General features: G+C 43.4%; 1 protein-coding gene across 4 annotated transcripts in view; it reads right to left on the minus strand.

The window, feature by feature from the left end:
- The window catches only part of LOC123756533 (uncharacterized), a 319015-nt gene that overhangs the window by 51159 nt on the left and 250513 nt on the right, over positions 1 to 17343 (minus strand). For all 4 annotated transcript variants that reach the window (XM_069331349.1, XM_069331346.1, XM_069331347.1 and 1 more), the window contains exon 4: positions 10083 to 10224. In XM_069331349.1, coding sequence (XP_069187450.1) covers positions 10083 to 10224 — 142 coding nt within the window. The remainder of the gene's footprint in view (positions 1 to 10082; positions 10225 to 17343) is intronic.

The following is a 17343-nucleotide window of genomic DNA, read 5'->3' on the forward strand; positions in this document are numbered from 1 at the left end:
TGTCCCCTTGTGCGTGTTCCCCTTGTGTTAAATAGACTGTCTTTATCTACCCTATCAATCCCCTTCAGAATCTTGAATGTGGTGATCATGTCCCCCCTAACTCTTCTGTCTTCCAGCGAAGTGAGGTTTAATTCCCGTAGTCTCTCCTCGTAGCTCATACCTCTCAGCTCGGGTACTAGTCTGGTGGCAAACCTTTGAACCTTTTCCAGTTTAGTCTTATCCTTGACTAGATATGGACTCCATGCTGGGGCTGCATACTCCAGGATTGGCCTGACATATGTGGTATACAAAGTTCTGAATGATTCTTTACACAAGTTTCTGAATGCCGTTCGTATGTTGGCCAGCCTGGCATATGCCGCTGATGTTATCCGCTTGATGTGTGCTGCAGGAGACAGGTCTGGCGTGATATCAACCCCCAAGTCTTTTTCCTTCTCTGACTCCTGAAGAATTTCCTCTCCCAGATGATACCTTGTATCTGGCCTCCTGCTCCTTACACCTATCTTCATTACATTACATTTGGTTGGGTTAAACTCTAACAACCATTTGTTCGACCATTCCTTCAGCTTGTCTAGGTCTTCTTGAAGCCTCAAACAGTCCTCTTCTGTTTTAATCCTTCTCATAATTTTAGCATCGTCCGCAAACATTGAGAGAAATGAATCGATACCCTCCGGGAGATCATTTACATATATCAGAAACAAGATAGGACCGAGTACAGAGCCCTGTGGGACTCCACTGGTGACTTCACGCCAATCGGAGGTCTCACCCCTCACCGTAACTCTCTGCTTCCTATTGCTTAGATACTCCCTTATCCACTGGAGCACCTTACCAGCTACACCTGCCTGTCTCTCCAGCTTATGTACCAGCCTCTTATGCGGTACTGTGTCAAAGGCTTTCCGACAATCCAAGAAAATGCAGTCCGCCCAGCCCTCTCTTTCTTGCTTAATCTGTGTCACCTGATCGTAGAATTCTATCAAGCCTGTAAGGCAAGATTTACCCTCCCTGAATCCATGTTGGCGATTTGTCACGAAGTCCCTTCTCTCCAGATGTGTTACCAGGTTTTTTCTCACGATCTTCTCCATCACCTTGCATGGTATACAAGTCAAGGACACTGGCCTGTAGTTCAGTGCCTCTTGTCTGTCGCCCTTTTTGTATATTGGGACCACATTCGCCGTCTTCCATATTTCTGGTAGGTCTCCCGTCTCTAGTGACTTACTATACACTATGGAGAGTGGCAGGCAAAGTGCCTCTGCACACTCTTTCAGTACCCATGGTGAGATCCCATCTGGACCAACAGCCTTTCTAACATCCAGATCCAGCAGGTGTCTCTTGACCTCCTCTCTCGTAATTTCGAACTCCTCCAAGGCCGCCTGGTTTACCTCCCTTTCTCCTAGCACAGTGACCTCACCCTGTTCTATTGTGAAGACCTCCTGGAACCTCTTGTTGAGTTCCTCACACACCTCTCTGTCATTCTCTGTATACCTGTCCTCGCCTGTTCTAAGTTTCAATACCTGTTCTTTTACTGTTGTTTTCCTTCTGATGTGACTGTGGAGTAGCTTTGGTTCGGTCTTGGCTTTGTTTGCTATATCATTTTCAAAATTTTTCTCTGCTTCTCTTCTCACCCTGACGTACTCATTCCTGGTTCTCTGGTATCTCTCTCTGCTTTCTGGTGTTCTGTTATTCCGGAAGTTCCTCCACGCCTTTTTGTTCAGTTTCTTCGCTTCCATACATGCCCTATTATACCATGGATTCATCTGTTGCTTCTCGGATTTTTCCCTTTGGGCCGGGATGAACCTGTTTACTGCCTCCTGACACTTTTGGGTAACATAGTCCATCATACCCTGTACAGACTTGTCTCTGAGGTCTGTGTCCCAAGGTATTTCACTTAGGAAACTTCTCATCTGTTCATAATTCCCCTTTCGGTATGCCAGCCTTTTGATTCCTAGTTCTTTTTGGGGGGAGATAAGTCCTAGCTCTACCAGGTACTCAAAGTTCAATACACTGTGGTCACTCATTCCCAAGGGCGCTTCCATCTTAACTTCCCTTATATCCCATTCATTTAGGGTAAATATCAAATCAAGCATTGCTGGTTCATCTTCTCCTCTCATTCTTGTTGGTTCTTTGGTGTGCTGGCTTAGAAAGTTTCTTGTTGCCACGTCCAGCAGCTTAGCTCTCCATGTTTCTGGTCCTCCATGTGGGTCTCTGTTCTTCCAATCTATCTTCCCATGATTGAAGTCTCCCATAATTAGTAGTCCAGATCCATTCCTGCTAGCAACAGAAGCTGCTCTTTCTATTATGTTAATGGTGGCCATAGTCTCTCCTCGTAGAGGAGTCTCACACACACCATGTGTGTGTGTGTGTGTGTGTGTGTGTGTGTGTGTGTGTGTGTGTGTGTGTGTGTGTGTGTGTGTGTGTGCGCGCGCGCGTGCGTGCGCGCGTGCGTGCGCTCGTGCGTGCGTGCGTGCGCGTGTGTGTGTGCGTGCGTGCGTGTACTAACCTAATTGTGCTTGAGAGGGGGTTGAGCTTTGGCTCTTTGGTCCTGCTTCTCAACTGCCAATCAACTGGTGTACAGACTCCTGAGCCTATTGTGCTCTATCATACCTACGCTTGAAACTGTGTATGGAGTCAGCCTCTACCACATTACTTCCTGTCAGAGGTAAATATTGCATCCAACATGTAAATTATGTTTGAGTAGGTAAACCTGTTTAAATAAATTATGCTAATCTTGAGTGATGGTAACTCAGTATGGATTATCAGTAGTGAGCCAATAATACAATTGAGTTATTAATGTCAAATTGTGACATTTAACGATAATAAATAGATTTATTTTCCTGTTATGGTGTTTTGAGTCTTTCTGAATGACGTTGGATAACTATTACAAAATATCAATGAGGTTATTAAAATGAGGCAAATTGATAAATGTATTGGCGTTTTTTACCAGCCGCTCAGTTACAGAAAATGGGTTTCGAACCTGTAATGTTGCTCCTCGATATATTATATGCCTAAATAATATGTACGCTGTTCAGGTAAAACAAATTGGAGCAATATGAATGCTAATCTCCATATTACTGAGCAAAAATACGAGTGAATTATAATTATTCAAGTTATGACATAAAAAATGCCTAATTCAGTAATGTAAAAAGTGAATAACATTAAATGAATTATGAAAGCCATAAAAGCAGGAGTGCGAGTGTTGAATCACAGCCCACAAATATCACCAAATTTCCAGCAACAGCAAAGCAGAAGGAATAATTTATCGAACTTTTGTTCATGTAATAAATTTGAGGATCAGCATCTGAGGTAACAGCATCTACCACAGATGCTGTGGTAGATGCATCAAAACAACATCAGAACAAGAAGCCACAGCATCAGCATAAGAGGGATCCTCCTCAGCAAAGAAGGCCACAGTATCAGTATAGGAGGCCACAGCATCAGTATAGGAGGCCACAGCATCAGTATAGGAGGCCACAGCGTCAACATAGCAGGCCGCAGCGTCAACATAGCAGGCCACAGCGTCAACATAGCAGGCCACAGCATCAGCATAGCAGGCCACAGCATCAGCACGCGAGACGCATCATAGGCTACGGCATCTAAGGCCACAACAGGTTGACTGATGTACCATTAATTAATCTTGCATCGCATCAACGAGATCTCTGGTGGGACGTAAACACGACGTTCATTTGTCTGGAAATGACACTCAAATCTCTTCTCGATCCAGCTTGGCAATCTTGTGCCTACCGCGAAGAGGGATGTGCGAGGACTATAGGAATGGATCTGTAATATCCATTCGAGACACGTATGGAGAGTAGCACCAGTAGTGTGGACGTCCTGGGATGGTTTCATTAGCCACCCGTCATTTTCCTCTTGCTACGTTTTCTGTATTGTATTAACTGAACTTTTTGATCTTCTTACATTATATCCAAGGTCTTTGATTTGATCACTTCTTTCTATGAGGAGACCTGACAGTGTATTGTATCATGTATTTTATTTTTAGGTTTTCCTCTTTCCTCCAGTACCAATCAACTTGAATTTTTTAGTGTTGAACCTCACATGATTCCCCGTTGCCCACTGGAAGACCTTTGTTATTGTTTTGGTTGTAGAGTTTTCTGCATGATCCACTGAGGTAATTTGTCATGATTATAATGGTGTGTCAGTGTGACTTGCGCTCCTGTCAATGTCTTCCATAAGCATGTGGAAGAGAAACACTGAAGACTGTTACATGTGGAAGTGTACTTTGCAGTGTATTCATTCTGGAGTTTGGTTAGCTTACTGCCAATGTTTTTAATCACATTAGACATTAGAGAATTGAAAATCCTCTCCAACGTTTACCTGTTATTCTCTCTTTTTTTTCCATGATCACATTTAATAAGTGCATATGTGATTATATTCCATGATCACATTTAATAAGTGATTTTACAAAAATCTGTGTAAACAACACCTGCATTTTAGTTTGCTTCTAGTGCCTCCAACGATGATACTTTTTAATACATTAATGCTCTCTAGGGTGGAATAGTGTTGCACACTAACAGCCCCATTCAAAGCCGGAGAAACTGATGTCCTGGAGAACGTGCAAAGGTCTTCTACACTTGCACGTTCCGAGTCTAATCAATCAAATATCTAAGTAATTGGGACCGCTTACAATTTTAAATTTGTTTTCTCTATAGCATAGTCGAGAGATACATAATAATTTACACTTGAAAAATATTAGAGACACTGGTTCCAAATCTGCGCACAGAAATAACTCCTCATGAGACCAGAAGGCATGGCAGGAAGTGCAAAATAACCCCATTCAAAAGCAGGTGATGCAATAGGTACGCTGAAAGAGAACTCTTCCAACACCAAAGGCCTGAGATTTTTCAATAATCTTCCTCTACACACAAAGAGCAGAACTATCTCAAGACAATCGACTTGAGAATGGTCCAGGACGGACCGAGACGTCGTCGTCCCTTCACCTTCTAGTGTGTGATCTGGTCAACACACTTTAGCCACGTTATTGTGACTCATCGCCTGCATTATTATCTCACCTTTCGCAGTGTTCAAGAGAGAACGTAATAAACATAAACATCTCCAGAGGGTACCTGATCAAGCACGCTGTGATTTATGCATCAGTCTGCAAGCTGCTACATCAAACAGCCTGATTGACCAGACCAACAACTAGGAATGACTTCATCAAGCAGTTACATAAGTACTTATGAACCTGTACATATGTTCAATCTTTGGCGGCTTTGTTTACATATATTAAACAGTTTATGAGCATCGAAACTTCTCAGTCAAATGTTATTATTGTTATGAACAGCGTCCTGGTGCTTCGCTGCTCATGGACTGGTTAATAATTGTAAACAAAGCCGGCAAATGTTGAGAACAAAATTCAAGTTCGTAAGTACTTCCGTAACTGGTTGGTGAATCCGGCCCCAGGAGAGTACATATAAGTAATTATTTTTTCAATGGAACTGGTAAAGTTGGCTTCTTGGCCTCCTATCAAAAATCTTAATATTGTGTGATATCAATGTGACCGTTTTATTTTCTATTTTTTTTGCAAGTGCTTTACCCCCTCCCTTGTGAAGTTGGGATGATGTTCGCGAGTCTGCGGGATGTCATCTATCTCCAGGCTTTTCGTCCTTGTTATTCAGAGTGTCTGTGTTAAGGGTATTTTCATCATCTTTATAAACAATCAATTCCAGGAATCTGCCCTGGATCTGAGTGCATGGACATATTCCTCTTTCTTTTCTCGAAGGTTAACTTATCTTGAGGATGTTCCAAGGATCAATGTACTCGGGCCCAGTCTCTGACAAGGCCTCTTGGTCAGAGTACTCTTAGAGTACTCATTGTAGCAATGGGTACTATTAGAGTACTCATTGCACCGATACCTTTCAAAAAGGGACGATTTTGCACTTTCTGCCATGCCTCTCTAGTTATTGTGTATCTCACCTGCGTTCTAAGGAATACAGCTTGTAGGATTTTAAGCGGTATTAATTTATAAATATTTTATTGCATGTATTTGGGCAGAAAAAGTTCTCTACACGTTTTCCAAGTTAGCAATGTCTCCAGCTTTGACTGGGGCTGCTGGTGTGCAGCAGTACTCCTCCACAGACAGCGCTTGTGTCTTAAAACGTTTGCTTGGCATCTATTACTTGAAAGGTTCTTGTTATCAAGCCTGTCATTTTTCATGCATTTGTTGACAGCTACTTTATTGCACTCTTTTAAAAGTAAAATCTTCTAACATGATTACTATCAAATTTGTTTATATATATATATTTTTTTTTCTTTCTACAATGCAGGTGTTTATGGCAATATCTGACGATTGTCTTTCAGCGTGCGCGGAGCTCATGGAGAAATTATGAGTCTGCAATTTGCAGCGTGTCTGTTGCATTCATAGTGTTCTTGCAGGACTTGCCATATTTATTGTATTGGGTGTACGTGCCTGCTCTTGTAAATAAGAGATTCTTGAGGTTATCTTGAGATGATTTCGGGGCTTAGCGTCCCCGCGGCCCGGTCCTCGACTAGGATTCCTTTTTGTTATACGCCCCCAGGAAGCAGCCCGTAGCAGCTGTCTAACTCCCAGGTACATACTTACTGGTAGGTGAACAGGGGGCATCAGGGCGAAAGAAACTCTGCCCCATTTGTTTCCGCCTCCACCGGGGATCGAACCCGGAACCTTGGGACTACGAATTCCGAGCGCTGTCCACTCAGCCGTCAGGTCAGGATCTATACTTGCATTAGATTTGTATTTGTTCGGTTTCATATGTGAAAGAATATTTGTAGTTTCTGTTTATTAAACGGTATTCTGGTATGTATGAGTTTTTGCTCTATCTTCATGGTTTTGTGTTCTGTGAAGGTTTGTTTACCCTGGAAACACAAACCGAAACTGTCTCTATTTTCCGCTTGTTACAACTTGTAATAAAGTTGTTACATCTTGGCTTAACGTGTTTATGACGTATTAGAATGTTGTTACAACTTGCTATATTGGTTGTTATAACTTGTTAGGTGTTAAAACTTGTTCGAACGTTATACCAACGTCGTAGTTTTGGTGTGTGTTTGGTTGGTACCTTCCTCTGTGAGGATATTTATCGCGTTTGAGTGGTTCTGTAATTATCCTTCTGTAGAGTCGTCCGCGTTCTCCTTTTTAACGTTGGACTTGTTTAACCTTGGACTTTCTTAACCTTGGACATTTTTAACCTTGGACATTTTTAACCTTGGACTTTTTTAACCTTGGACTTTAACCTTGGACTTTTTTAACCTTGGACATTTTTAACCTTGGACTTTTTTAACCTTGGACTTTTTTAACCTTGGACTTTTTTAACCTTGGACTTTTTTAACCTTGGACTTTTTTAACCTTGGACTTTTTTAACCTTGGACTTTTTAAAAATGTCAACGACATTTTATGAATTTTGTAAATACTTCCGCAGTTAATGTCTTTATAATCTGTTTTGGAGTTTTGAACGTTCAATGCTGCTTCTCACGGCGTGTTCGATAACGTATAGTTAATTTGTTCTATTTCAATTTCTTTCAATTTATTTCTTTATTATGCGCCCCATCAGTGCCCCGATTGTTGAAATAAAGTTGATTAAATTCCCCTTGTTGTTGCATGTGTCTTTTTGGAGACGTAATATCAATTTATGTTTGTTTTTTGTATTAATGATCTTGTGGTTGAAGCCAGTTGTGTTTGGGATTGTGATGTCTTTTATTACTGTGATGTACTGTGATCAACTGTGATCTACTGTGAGTACTGTCATGGCCCCAGTACTAGGACCAGAGGCACAGTACCAGGATCAGAGGCCCCAGCACTAGGACCAGAGGCACAGTACCAGGATCAGAGGCACAGTACCAGGATCAGAGGCCCCTGTACTAGGATCAGAGGCCCCAGTACCAGGATCAGAGGCCCCAGTACTAGGATCAGAGGCCCCAGTACTAGGTTCAGAGGCCCCAGTACTAGGATCAGAGGCCCCAGTACTAGGATCAGAGGCCCAGTACTAGGATCAGAGGCCCCAGTACTAGGATCAGAGGCCCCAGTAATAGGATCAGAGGCCCCAGTACTAGCTTCAGAGGCCCCAGTACTAGGATCAGAGGCCCCAGTACTAGGACCAGAGGCACAGTACCAGGATCAGAGGCCCCAGTACTAGGATCAGAGGCCCCAGTACTTGATTCAGAGGCCCCAGTACCAGGATCAGAGGCCCCAGTACTAGGTTCAGAGGCCCCAGTACCAGGATCAGAGGCCCCAGTACCAGGATCAGAGGCCCCAGTACTAGGTTCAGAGGCCCCAGTACCAGGATCAGAGGCCCCAGTACTTGATTCAGAGGCTCCAGTACCAGGATCAGAGGCCCCAGTACTTGATTCAGAGGCCCCAGTACTAGGATCAGAGGCCCCAGTACTAGCTTCAGAGGCCCCAGTACTAGGTTCAGAGGCCCCAGTACCAGGATCAGAGGCCCCAGTACTAGGATCAGAGGCCCCAGTACTTGATTCAGAGGCCCCATTACCAGGATCAGAGGCCCCAGTACTAGGATCAGAGGCCCCAGTACTAGGATCAGAGGCCACAGTACCAGGATCAGAGGCCCCACTACCAGGATCATAGGCCCCTGTACTAGGATCAGAGGCCCCAGCACTAGGATCAGAGGCCCCAGTACCAGGATCAGAGGCCCCAGTACTAGGTTCAGAGGCCGCTGTACTAGGATCAGAGGCCCCAGTACCAGGATCAGAGGCCCCTGTACTAGGATCAGAGGCCCCTGTACTAGGATCAGAGGCCCCAGCACTAGGATCAGAGGCCCCAGTACCAGGATCAGAGGCCCCAGTACTAGGTTCAGAGGCCGCTGTACTAGGATCAGAGGCCCCAGTACCAGGATCAGAGGCCCCTGTACTAGGATCAGAGGCCCCAGTACTATTATCAGAGGCCCCAGTACTAGGATCAGAGGCCCCAGTACCAGGATCAGAGGCCCCAGTACTAGGATCAGAGGCCCCAGTACCAGGATCAGAGGCCCCAGTACTAGGCTCAGAGGCCCCTGTACTAGGATCAGAGGCCCCAGTACCAGGATCAGAGGCCCCAGTACCAGGATCAGAGGCCCCAGTACTAGGCTCAGAGGCCCCTGTACTAGGCTCAAAGCCCCATCAGGTCTCACAACAACAAAGAACAAACCATCATAGGCTACTAAATCAACAACGCTCGTGCCAGAACTACACAACGTATGGTCGCTAAACAACAGGAGATAATTGGCCACCACCCCAAAATACCGGAGCAACCAGACTGTTACGATTAGGCGAGCGTGTGACCGGCAAACCAACTACAGTGATTGGTCAGCTTCAGGACAGGGGGGGAGCAGGCAACGAGTGTGTCAATCAACAGTTAGTATGAGGCACGAAAAGCAGCGTAATAGTTGATAATATAAATACACAATGCAAGATATATATATATATATAAATTTATGAATAGAGAGATAATAAAATAAGGAGAGAGTCCACCGAGTAATGAAAGAGTCCAAAGGGTAGAGGGAGAGGCAGGCGAGTAAAGAGGGAGAGGCAGGCGAGTAAAGAGGGAGAGGCAGGAGAGTAAAGAGGGAGAGGCAGGAGAGTAAAGAGGGAGAGGCAGGCGAGTAAAGAGGGAGAGGCAGGCGAGTAAAGAGTAAGAGGCAGGAGAGTAGAGTGAGAGGCAGGAGAGTAAAGAGTGAGGCAGGCGAGTAAAGAGTAAGAGGCAGGAGAGTAGAGTGAGAGGCAGGAGAGTAAAGAGTGAGGCAGGCGAGTAAAGAGTAAGAGGCAGGAGAGTAGAGTGAGAGGCAGGAGAGTAAAGAGTGAGGCAGGCGAGTAAAGAGTAAGAGGCAGGAGAGTAGAGTGAGAGGCAGGAGAGTAAAGAGTGAGGCAGGCGAGTAAAGAGTAAGAGGCAGGAGAGTAGAGTGAGAGGCAGGAGAGTAAAGAGTGAGGCAGGCGAGTAAAGAGTAAGAGGCAGGAGAGTAGAGTGAGAGGCAGGAGAGTAAAGAGTGAGGCAGGCGAGTAAAGAGTAAGAGGCAGGAGAGTAGAGTGAGAGGCAGGAGAGTAAAGAGTGAGAGGCAGAAGAGTAGAGGGGGAGAGAGTACTATAGGAAGAGTGCCATCAACACTCACCTGGGCGGCACTTGTAGGCGACCTCAATGTACTTGCGGGTGTCGGGGCAAGGGTCGAGGTCGCTGAAGGTGTGGGGCACCACGTCGATCTGGCACTTCTTCTGGTGCTGGCAGTTCTTGATGACCAGCTTCAGGGTCTTGTACTGCGTCACAAACAACATTGGGTTACTACCTCTGCCTCCTCCTCCCCCCCCCCACACACACACACACACATACACACACACACACACACACACACACACACATCAAACAAAAACACTAAGGTACTTATATTACCATAAATTGGAAAACAATCTAAGGCACGCACACACACACACACACACACACACACACACACACACACACACACACACACACACACACACACACACACACACACACACACACATCAAACAAAAACACTAAGGTACTTATATTATCATAAATTGGAAAACAGTCTAAGGTAAGCACATATATAGCTACACTTTTCTGGCAATAATTAATCCTCAAACCTCTTTACCAACCACCATTTCCAATACTCTTCCTAATTTTTCATACTTCCAATTCCCTCAAACCAAACACTTTGGTCACTAACAAGCCATATACGAAATTCTCAGTAAGAACGTAGGTATATAGGTTGAGCAAACCATATACTAGAAAGTAAAGGGACGACGACGTTTCGGTCCGTCCTGTACCATTCTCAAGGTGATTGAGAATGGGACGTACGTCTGCCACTTTATTGTGACTCATCGCCTGCATCTATAATTATCATTAGACCGACGAAGGATTTTCATAGGTTCTCAGAGTTAAAAATTTCTGACATATAATGTTTAGCTGTGTTGACTTACTCTTGCAGAAACCTGTTTAATTGTTTCTTGAAAACAAAAATGAATAGGTCTGACTATGTGTTGTACCACATATTTCGTTTAAGTTCATGATATCCCCCATGCCTAAGTATCTGGAACTTATCACTGTTAAAAATCATGTTATCTTCCGTTGCCTAATCGAAGGCAATTAATATCGCCTTGTAGTTTTTCAGTGTCTTCTCCAAAGAAATTTTTATGTTGATTTTGTATCATCTGCAAAAGATGACACGAAGTAGGAAAATAGTTTTTTGTCTATATCTGATACGAGAATGAGAAAAAAGTGGAGCAAGAACTGTGCCCTGAGGTACAAAGCTTTTCACTGTGCTTGGACTTGATTTAAATAGATTGACTGTTACTCTTTACATTCTGTTTAATTTCCTTTGGGAATGAACTTTCAAAATAGGTTTTAAAGGTCCAATACTGGAGGAGATTTTTTATTTCGATCTTGCGTATGTGAACAAATATTTAGGATTTTTATTTATCTCTTGTACAGCTTTGTTCTAATTTTATTTCTTCAGACTGTTATGATCGCTTCAGCATTTGTTCTATATCTTCGATCCCCCTAAAGCTAAACCTTCTTACTCACCTAGTTGTGCTTGCAGGGTTGAGCTTCCGCTCTTTGGTCCAGTCTCTCAACAGTAAATCAACTGATGCACAGGTTTCTGAGCCTATTGGACTCTATCATATCTACATTTGAAACTGTGTATGGAGTCTGCCTCCACCACATCTCTGCCTCATGCATTCATGTTAACTAACCTGACATTGAAAAAAATCTTACTAACATCTCTCTGGCTTGTTTGGGTACTATGTTTCCACCTGTCCCCTTGTTCGCGTTCCACCCATGCTAATTAGTTTGTCTTTGTCCACCCTGTCAATTCCTCTGATAATTTTGTAGGTGGTTATCATGTCTCCCCTTAATCTTCTGTCTTCCAGGTACGTGAGGATTAGCTCCCGTAGCCTTTCCTTGTAACCCATACCTCTCACTTCTGAGACTAGTCTGGCGGCATTTTAAATCTTCTTGTATTTAACTAGGTATGGACTCCAGTCTGGAGCTGCATACTCTAAGATTGGTCTGACAAGGTTCTGATTGATTCCTTACACAAGTTTCTAAAGGCAGTTCTTATGTTGGTCAATCTAGCATATGCTCCTGATGATATCCTTTTGATGTGGGCCTCTGGAGACAGGTTCGGTCTATTATTAACCCCCAGATCTATCTCTCTTCTTGACTCTTGCAGGATTTCACCTCCCAGACAGTAGCTTGTGTTCGGCCTCCTGCTCCCGTCACCCAATTTCATTACTTTACACTTACCCGAGTTAAACTTTAGTAGCCATTTTCTAGACCTGCTCGTGCTACTGGTGCAGCTTGAAACTCTTCGCACACCTATTTGGGAGGTGTGTGAAGCTCTTAGCTTTGGCACCAATATGCAGATTCCATGTCGGTGCTGCAAATTCCCACATTGGTCTAACAAATGTTGTGTAGATTGCTTTGGAGTCCTGATTTAGGTTTCTAAACAATGTTCTAATGTTTGCTAGCATCACACATGCTCTAAATGTTACCCCTGTTTATGATGGAATAATATCCACTCTCAAATCTCCCTCTCTTTCCGATCACTTTAGTTATCTTACACATATGGTGTAGATACCTCCTAATTTCCTCTCTCTCTCTCTCTCTCTCTCTCTCTCTCTCTCTCTCTCTCTCTCTCTCTCTCTCTCTCTCTCTCTCTCTCTTTCCCATCGTCATTACCTTACACATTTTCGGATTGAATTTCAGCAACCACTTATTTGCCCATTCCAAGAGTTTGTCAAGATTCTCAAACTGTTTGTAGTCCTGTTTTTCCATTCCTCATCATCTGTACAACATCTGCAAACACTGACATGTCCGACTTCTCTCCATCGGGTAGGTAGTTCACATAAATTAGGAAGAACAATGACCAAGCCTTGTGGGACCCCCACTTGTTACATGTTGGATAACAAGAACCTTCAAACAAGAGATGTCAGAGCAATGATGATATGCAGGCGATAGGTCACAATAACGTGGCTAAAGTATGTTGACCAGACCACACACTAGAAGGTGAAGGGACGACGACGCTTCGGTCCGTCCTGGACCATTCTCAAGTCGATTGTGATGAATGTGGTGAATGGTCCAGGACGGACCGAAACGTCGTCGTCCCTTCACCTTCTAGTGTGTGGTCTGGTCATCAATGATGATACTTTTTAAGACGTTCCTGCTCTCTCTAGAGTGTGTTACGATAATCTCCTTCAAGAGAGATTTGGCCTGCTCTTTCCTATCATCATGTTACTTCAGTACATCTACAACATCTAGGTACTACAAGCAAGTATAGTACGTATTGAGTAAAATACGTTTTTGCCAAGCGCATACGTATCAGACACTTGCTCTCCACCTTCTTCGATCACCAAACCACCACTTCCAACCAGCACGCTTCTGATTGGTGAATCGACGTCTGCACCTCTGCACTTCAGCGCCATCTACATAGCCGATGACTGAGCATGCACAAGCCATTGGATTTAGAATATCCTGTGCTCTCAAAGCTGATACAACCATCTGATATACGCTCTGTTTATTAGTGGATGTTCTAAGCCAGCACTTTATTCTCAGCACCTGTTAATTCATATCTTTATTCATTTTAGAGTAACGCCACCACTGTTATATTTTATGTTATTTTTTTGACTTTATAATCTTGTTTGTTTGCACTGTACATAGCCAAGGGATTATCTTTGTTCATATTTATTTTCAAGTTAATTAAAGTTTCATTGTTCATACAATTTGTTTTGCGTGTTTTCCCTTACTTTACCACAGAAGGCAACAGCCAAGCAGTCAACTTTTTTTTTGTAAATGTGATTGGCATTGACACCAGCCATTAGGAGGACTGCTGAACACCTACACTTCTTTTTCCATCTCAAGTGGAATACTGTTGCACAATAACAGTCCCATTCAAAGCTGGAGAAATTGTTGATAAGGAAAACATACACTGATATCTTATTGCTAACACCCCACTATTAAGACATCTAAATTATTGGGAGTGTTTAAATATGTTAAATTTGTATTCCCTATAGTGCAGGTGGAAGATATATATAATAATCTCCACTTGGAAAATATTAGAGGGATTGGTTCCAAATCTGCACAAGGAAATAATTCCACATGAGACAATGACGTGTGGGAAGAAATACATAACAGTTCCGCTGAAAAGCAGAGGTGCAATAGGGAGGCTGAGAGAGAACTCTATCACCATCAAGTGCCCAAACCTGTTCAACACGCTTCCTCTACACACAAGGGTCATAACTAGCCGACCTCTCCTGGTGTTCAAAAAGAGAACTTTATAAACAGCTCCGAGTGACGGTGCGAGCAACAGAGTCTAACAACCTGGTTGACCAGACCATCAAGCAGAAAACCTCATCAGAGGCCGGGACGTTGATCCTTGAAACCAACACAAGGTAATCTCAAGGTAAGGTCAGCTCGAACCCTACGAAATCTGACTGTGGCTCTTTGCTTTCTGTCCTTCAGATACTCCTTTACCCACTTTAGAATTTTCCCAATGATTACATTTTGTACACCACCCTTTCATACAATTGCCAAATGCTTTTTAACAAACAAGAAAATACAATCTACTCTCCCTTCTTTTTCCTGTTTTATTTAATTAACCCTGTCGTAAAAGTCAAGTTTGTCAGGCACGATTTTTGGCCTTTCTAAATCCGTGATGACTTTTTTGTTAGGAAGCTGGTCCTCTCCAGATGCTGCTGATTCTTACTTTCTCCAGCACTTTTTACAGAACACTTGGCTGTAACACTGGTCTGTAATTTATTTCCTCCACTTTGCACCCCCCCCCCCCTCTCCTTAATTTTAATATGGGTAATACTGTTTATTTTTTCCAGAATTCTGGATTATTTCCTGTCTCGGTGTTTCATTAAACATTTTAGATAATGGGTGACAAAGTTCTTCTGCGGCCCTATTTCGTCTGTAATATTAAATCTGTTCCCATGAATTCCGTTACATCTAGATCTTCCATGTATGTTTGACCTTTTCTTCAGTGGCTACAATATTATCCATTGTTTCTTCCAGCATTTCATCTCATAAAAAGGCCTTCTGGGTCTCTTTTGATCTGCATGTTGGTTCTATTGTAATGACTTCCTGAATTTTTTGTCAAGTTACTTATATGCCTCATTATTATTTACAGTGAGAACTCCCCTTTATCTCCACAATCTGATTACATGGTCTCTCAATATCATTTTCCTCATTATATGGCTATAAAACAGCTTTGGCTGGTCCTTAGCTCAATGTCATTTTCAAATTGCTTCCCAGCTTCGCTCCTTACACAGTGAATTCACTTCTGGTTCTCTTTTGTGGCGCTCTATATTCTTAAGTTCCTAATTCTCTGTAGTTTTTCAAAGATATTTGGTCCTCTCTCTCTCTAACTTCCCTGCGTTGTATGCGGAGCCAGGGATTAACTTATTCTCTTGTCTATTAGAAGAAGCATTCAATTAAGAACAGAATTAGTCTATTTTGTGGTTAAAATCCTGTAGTATTAATATTATATTGTTAGCTCTTGCTTGACTTGCCACTGTGGCAACTCTTTACATTACATTAAGGCTGTTGTTGTTTTAGATTCAGCAACTCGGAACACAAAGATCCAAGTAGCACGGGCTATGGTGAGTCGGTAATGACTTACCTGGCACAGGAGCGGGGCTGTAGTTATGACGTAAAGGCAATTATCACTGCATTTGTATTCTTCCCTAGCTTGACCTTCTGTTATTTGGTGAGGGTTGTAACTCACCGCTACCACTCTCGTCATGGCTCCCATTGTTGCTAGTCCCAGTATGTACTCTTGCTGCTCAGTTTATTCTGATAATTTTGTTTTTTTTTATGCTCCCGAGTTACTGTAACAACAGGGCTACAGCACCTCCCTCCCCTGTTCACCCTGTCTTCCCTGATTACTTGATATCTCATAGGAAACTTGCATTTACTCTATCACTTGTTAGTTTCGTTTCCAATATTGCGACAATGTGTAGATGCGTGTATATGTGTGGATGTTCTTATGCCACTCTTTAATGTAATTCTGCCTCTTTATTCGTTATTCCATCTGCATTTATGAATTCGATTCCTGAGGAAGAGCAAAGTGACTTTGCAAGTTTCCTTACCCCTGATGCCTCTGTTCACTTATAGCTGTTTATAAGTGGCAGAGAGTTCGTCAACTGTGGTGGATTGCATCCTGGGGATGGTTAGTGGTTGTCTGGAGGACCTTGAAAGACCTATCTTGAGATTATCTTGAGATGATTTCGGGACTTTAGTGTTTCCCCTCGGCCCGGTCCTCGACCAGGCCTCCACCCCCCTTCCCCCCAGGAAGCAGCCCGTGATAACTGACTAACTCCCAGGCACCTATTTACTGCTAGGTAACAGAGGCATCAGGGTGAAAGAAACTGCCCATTGTTTCTCGCCGGCGCCCGGGATCAAACCAGAAACCACAGGATCACGCGTCCAGTGTTCTGTCCGCTCAGCCACCGGCTCCATAACAGGATTCCTGTCCACGGAAACGTGAAAACCGTTTAGTGCTTGGCGAATAAGGCGGGTGGGGTGGACGGAGGCCTACCCAGCCTACTATCCCTCTTTGGGATAGCTCTTATTCCTCGATTTCTTAAATCTTGATTTGATTTAGCCCCGTTCTCTTGATGTCTTACTCCGTCAAAAATGCAACTGTTTTGTTTAACCAGAAGCGTACGAAGCCAAGCAACCTATCTAACCTATAAAGGCCGATTCATAGAAAACGTGAATATTACAATGCTTTAAATTTGACCAAGTCCAATTTTTAACGGAATGGTCTATTCCGTTAAAAATGCGACGTAACGGGTGAGAGAAAGGACACCAATCCTCAAAGCTACGAGCCGGTAACATCCACCAACCAGCCATCAGGTCCTCCCAGCTATTCACCAGACTGCAAATCCTTGCTATAAGATCCACTCTGATAGCGAGTTATCGTAAATTTGGTATTTAACTGTAATAATTTTTCTCACTAAAGTGCATTAAATTGCATCTAGCTGCATTGAAGTAGATTGTTTCACGTCTCAGAGCTCCCGATTTGTTTAGTTGATTGATTGATTGATGAAGATTAAGCCACCCAAGAGGTGGCACGGGCATGAATAGCCCGTAAGTGGTGGCCCTTTCGAGCCATTACCAGTATCAAAAGATGATACTGGAGATCTGTGGAGGCGCAACTGCACCCTGCGTGACGGAAGACGTCTCCCGGACCAAATGGTGACCAAATGGTCTTGTTTAGTTAGAACTGCAGGGATTTCTTCCCCTCCCGTTCACAGTTGGGTCTCGCGGTCACACTGGGTAAATGTTGTTGCCAAAACGGTGCAATAGCCACATTCCACCTTTTTTTATGCCATAATTTCAGTAACCTG

Source organism: Procambarus clarkii, chromosome 25, assembly GCF_040958095.1.
Source record: "Procambarus clarkii isolate CNS0578487 chromosome 25, FALCON_Pclarkii_2.0, whole genome shotgun sequence".
NCBI lineage: Eukaryota > Metazoa > Arthropoda > Malacostraca > Decapoda > Cambaridae > Procambarus > Procambarus clarkii.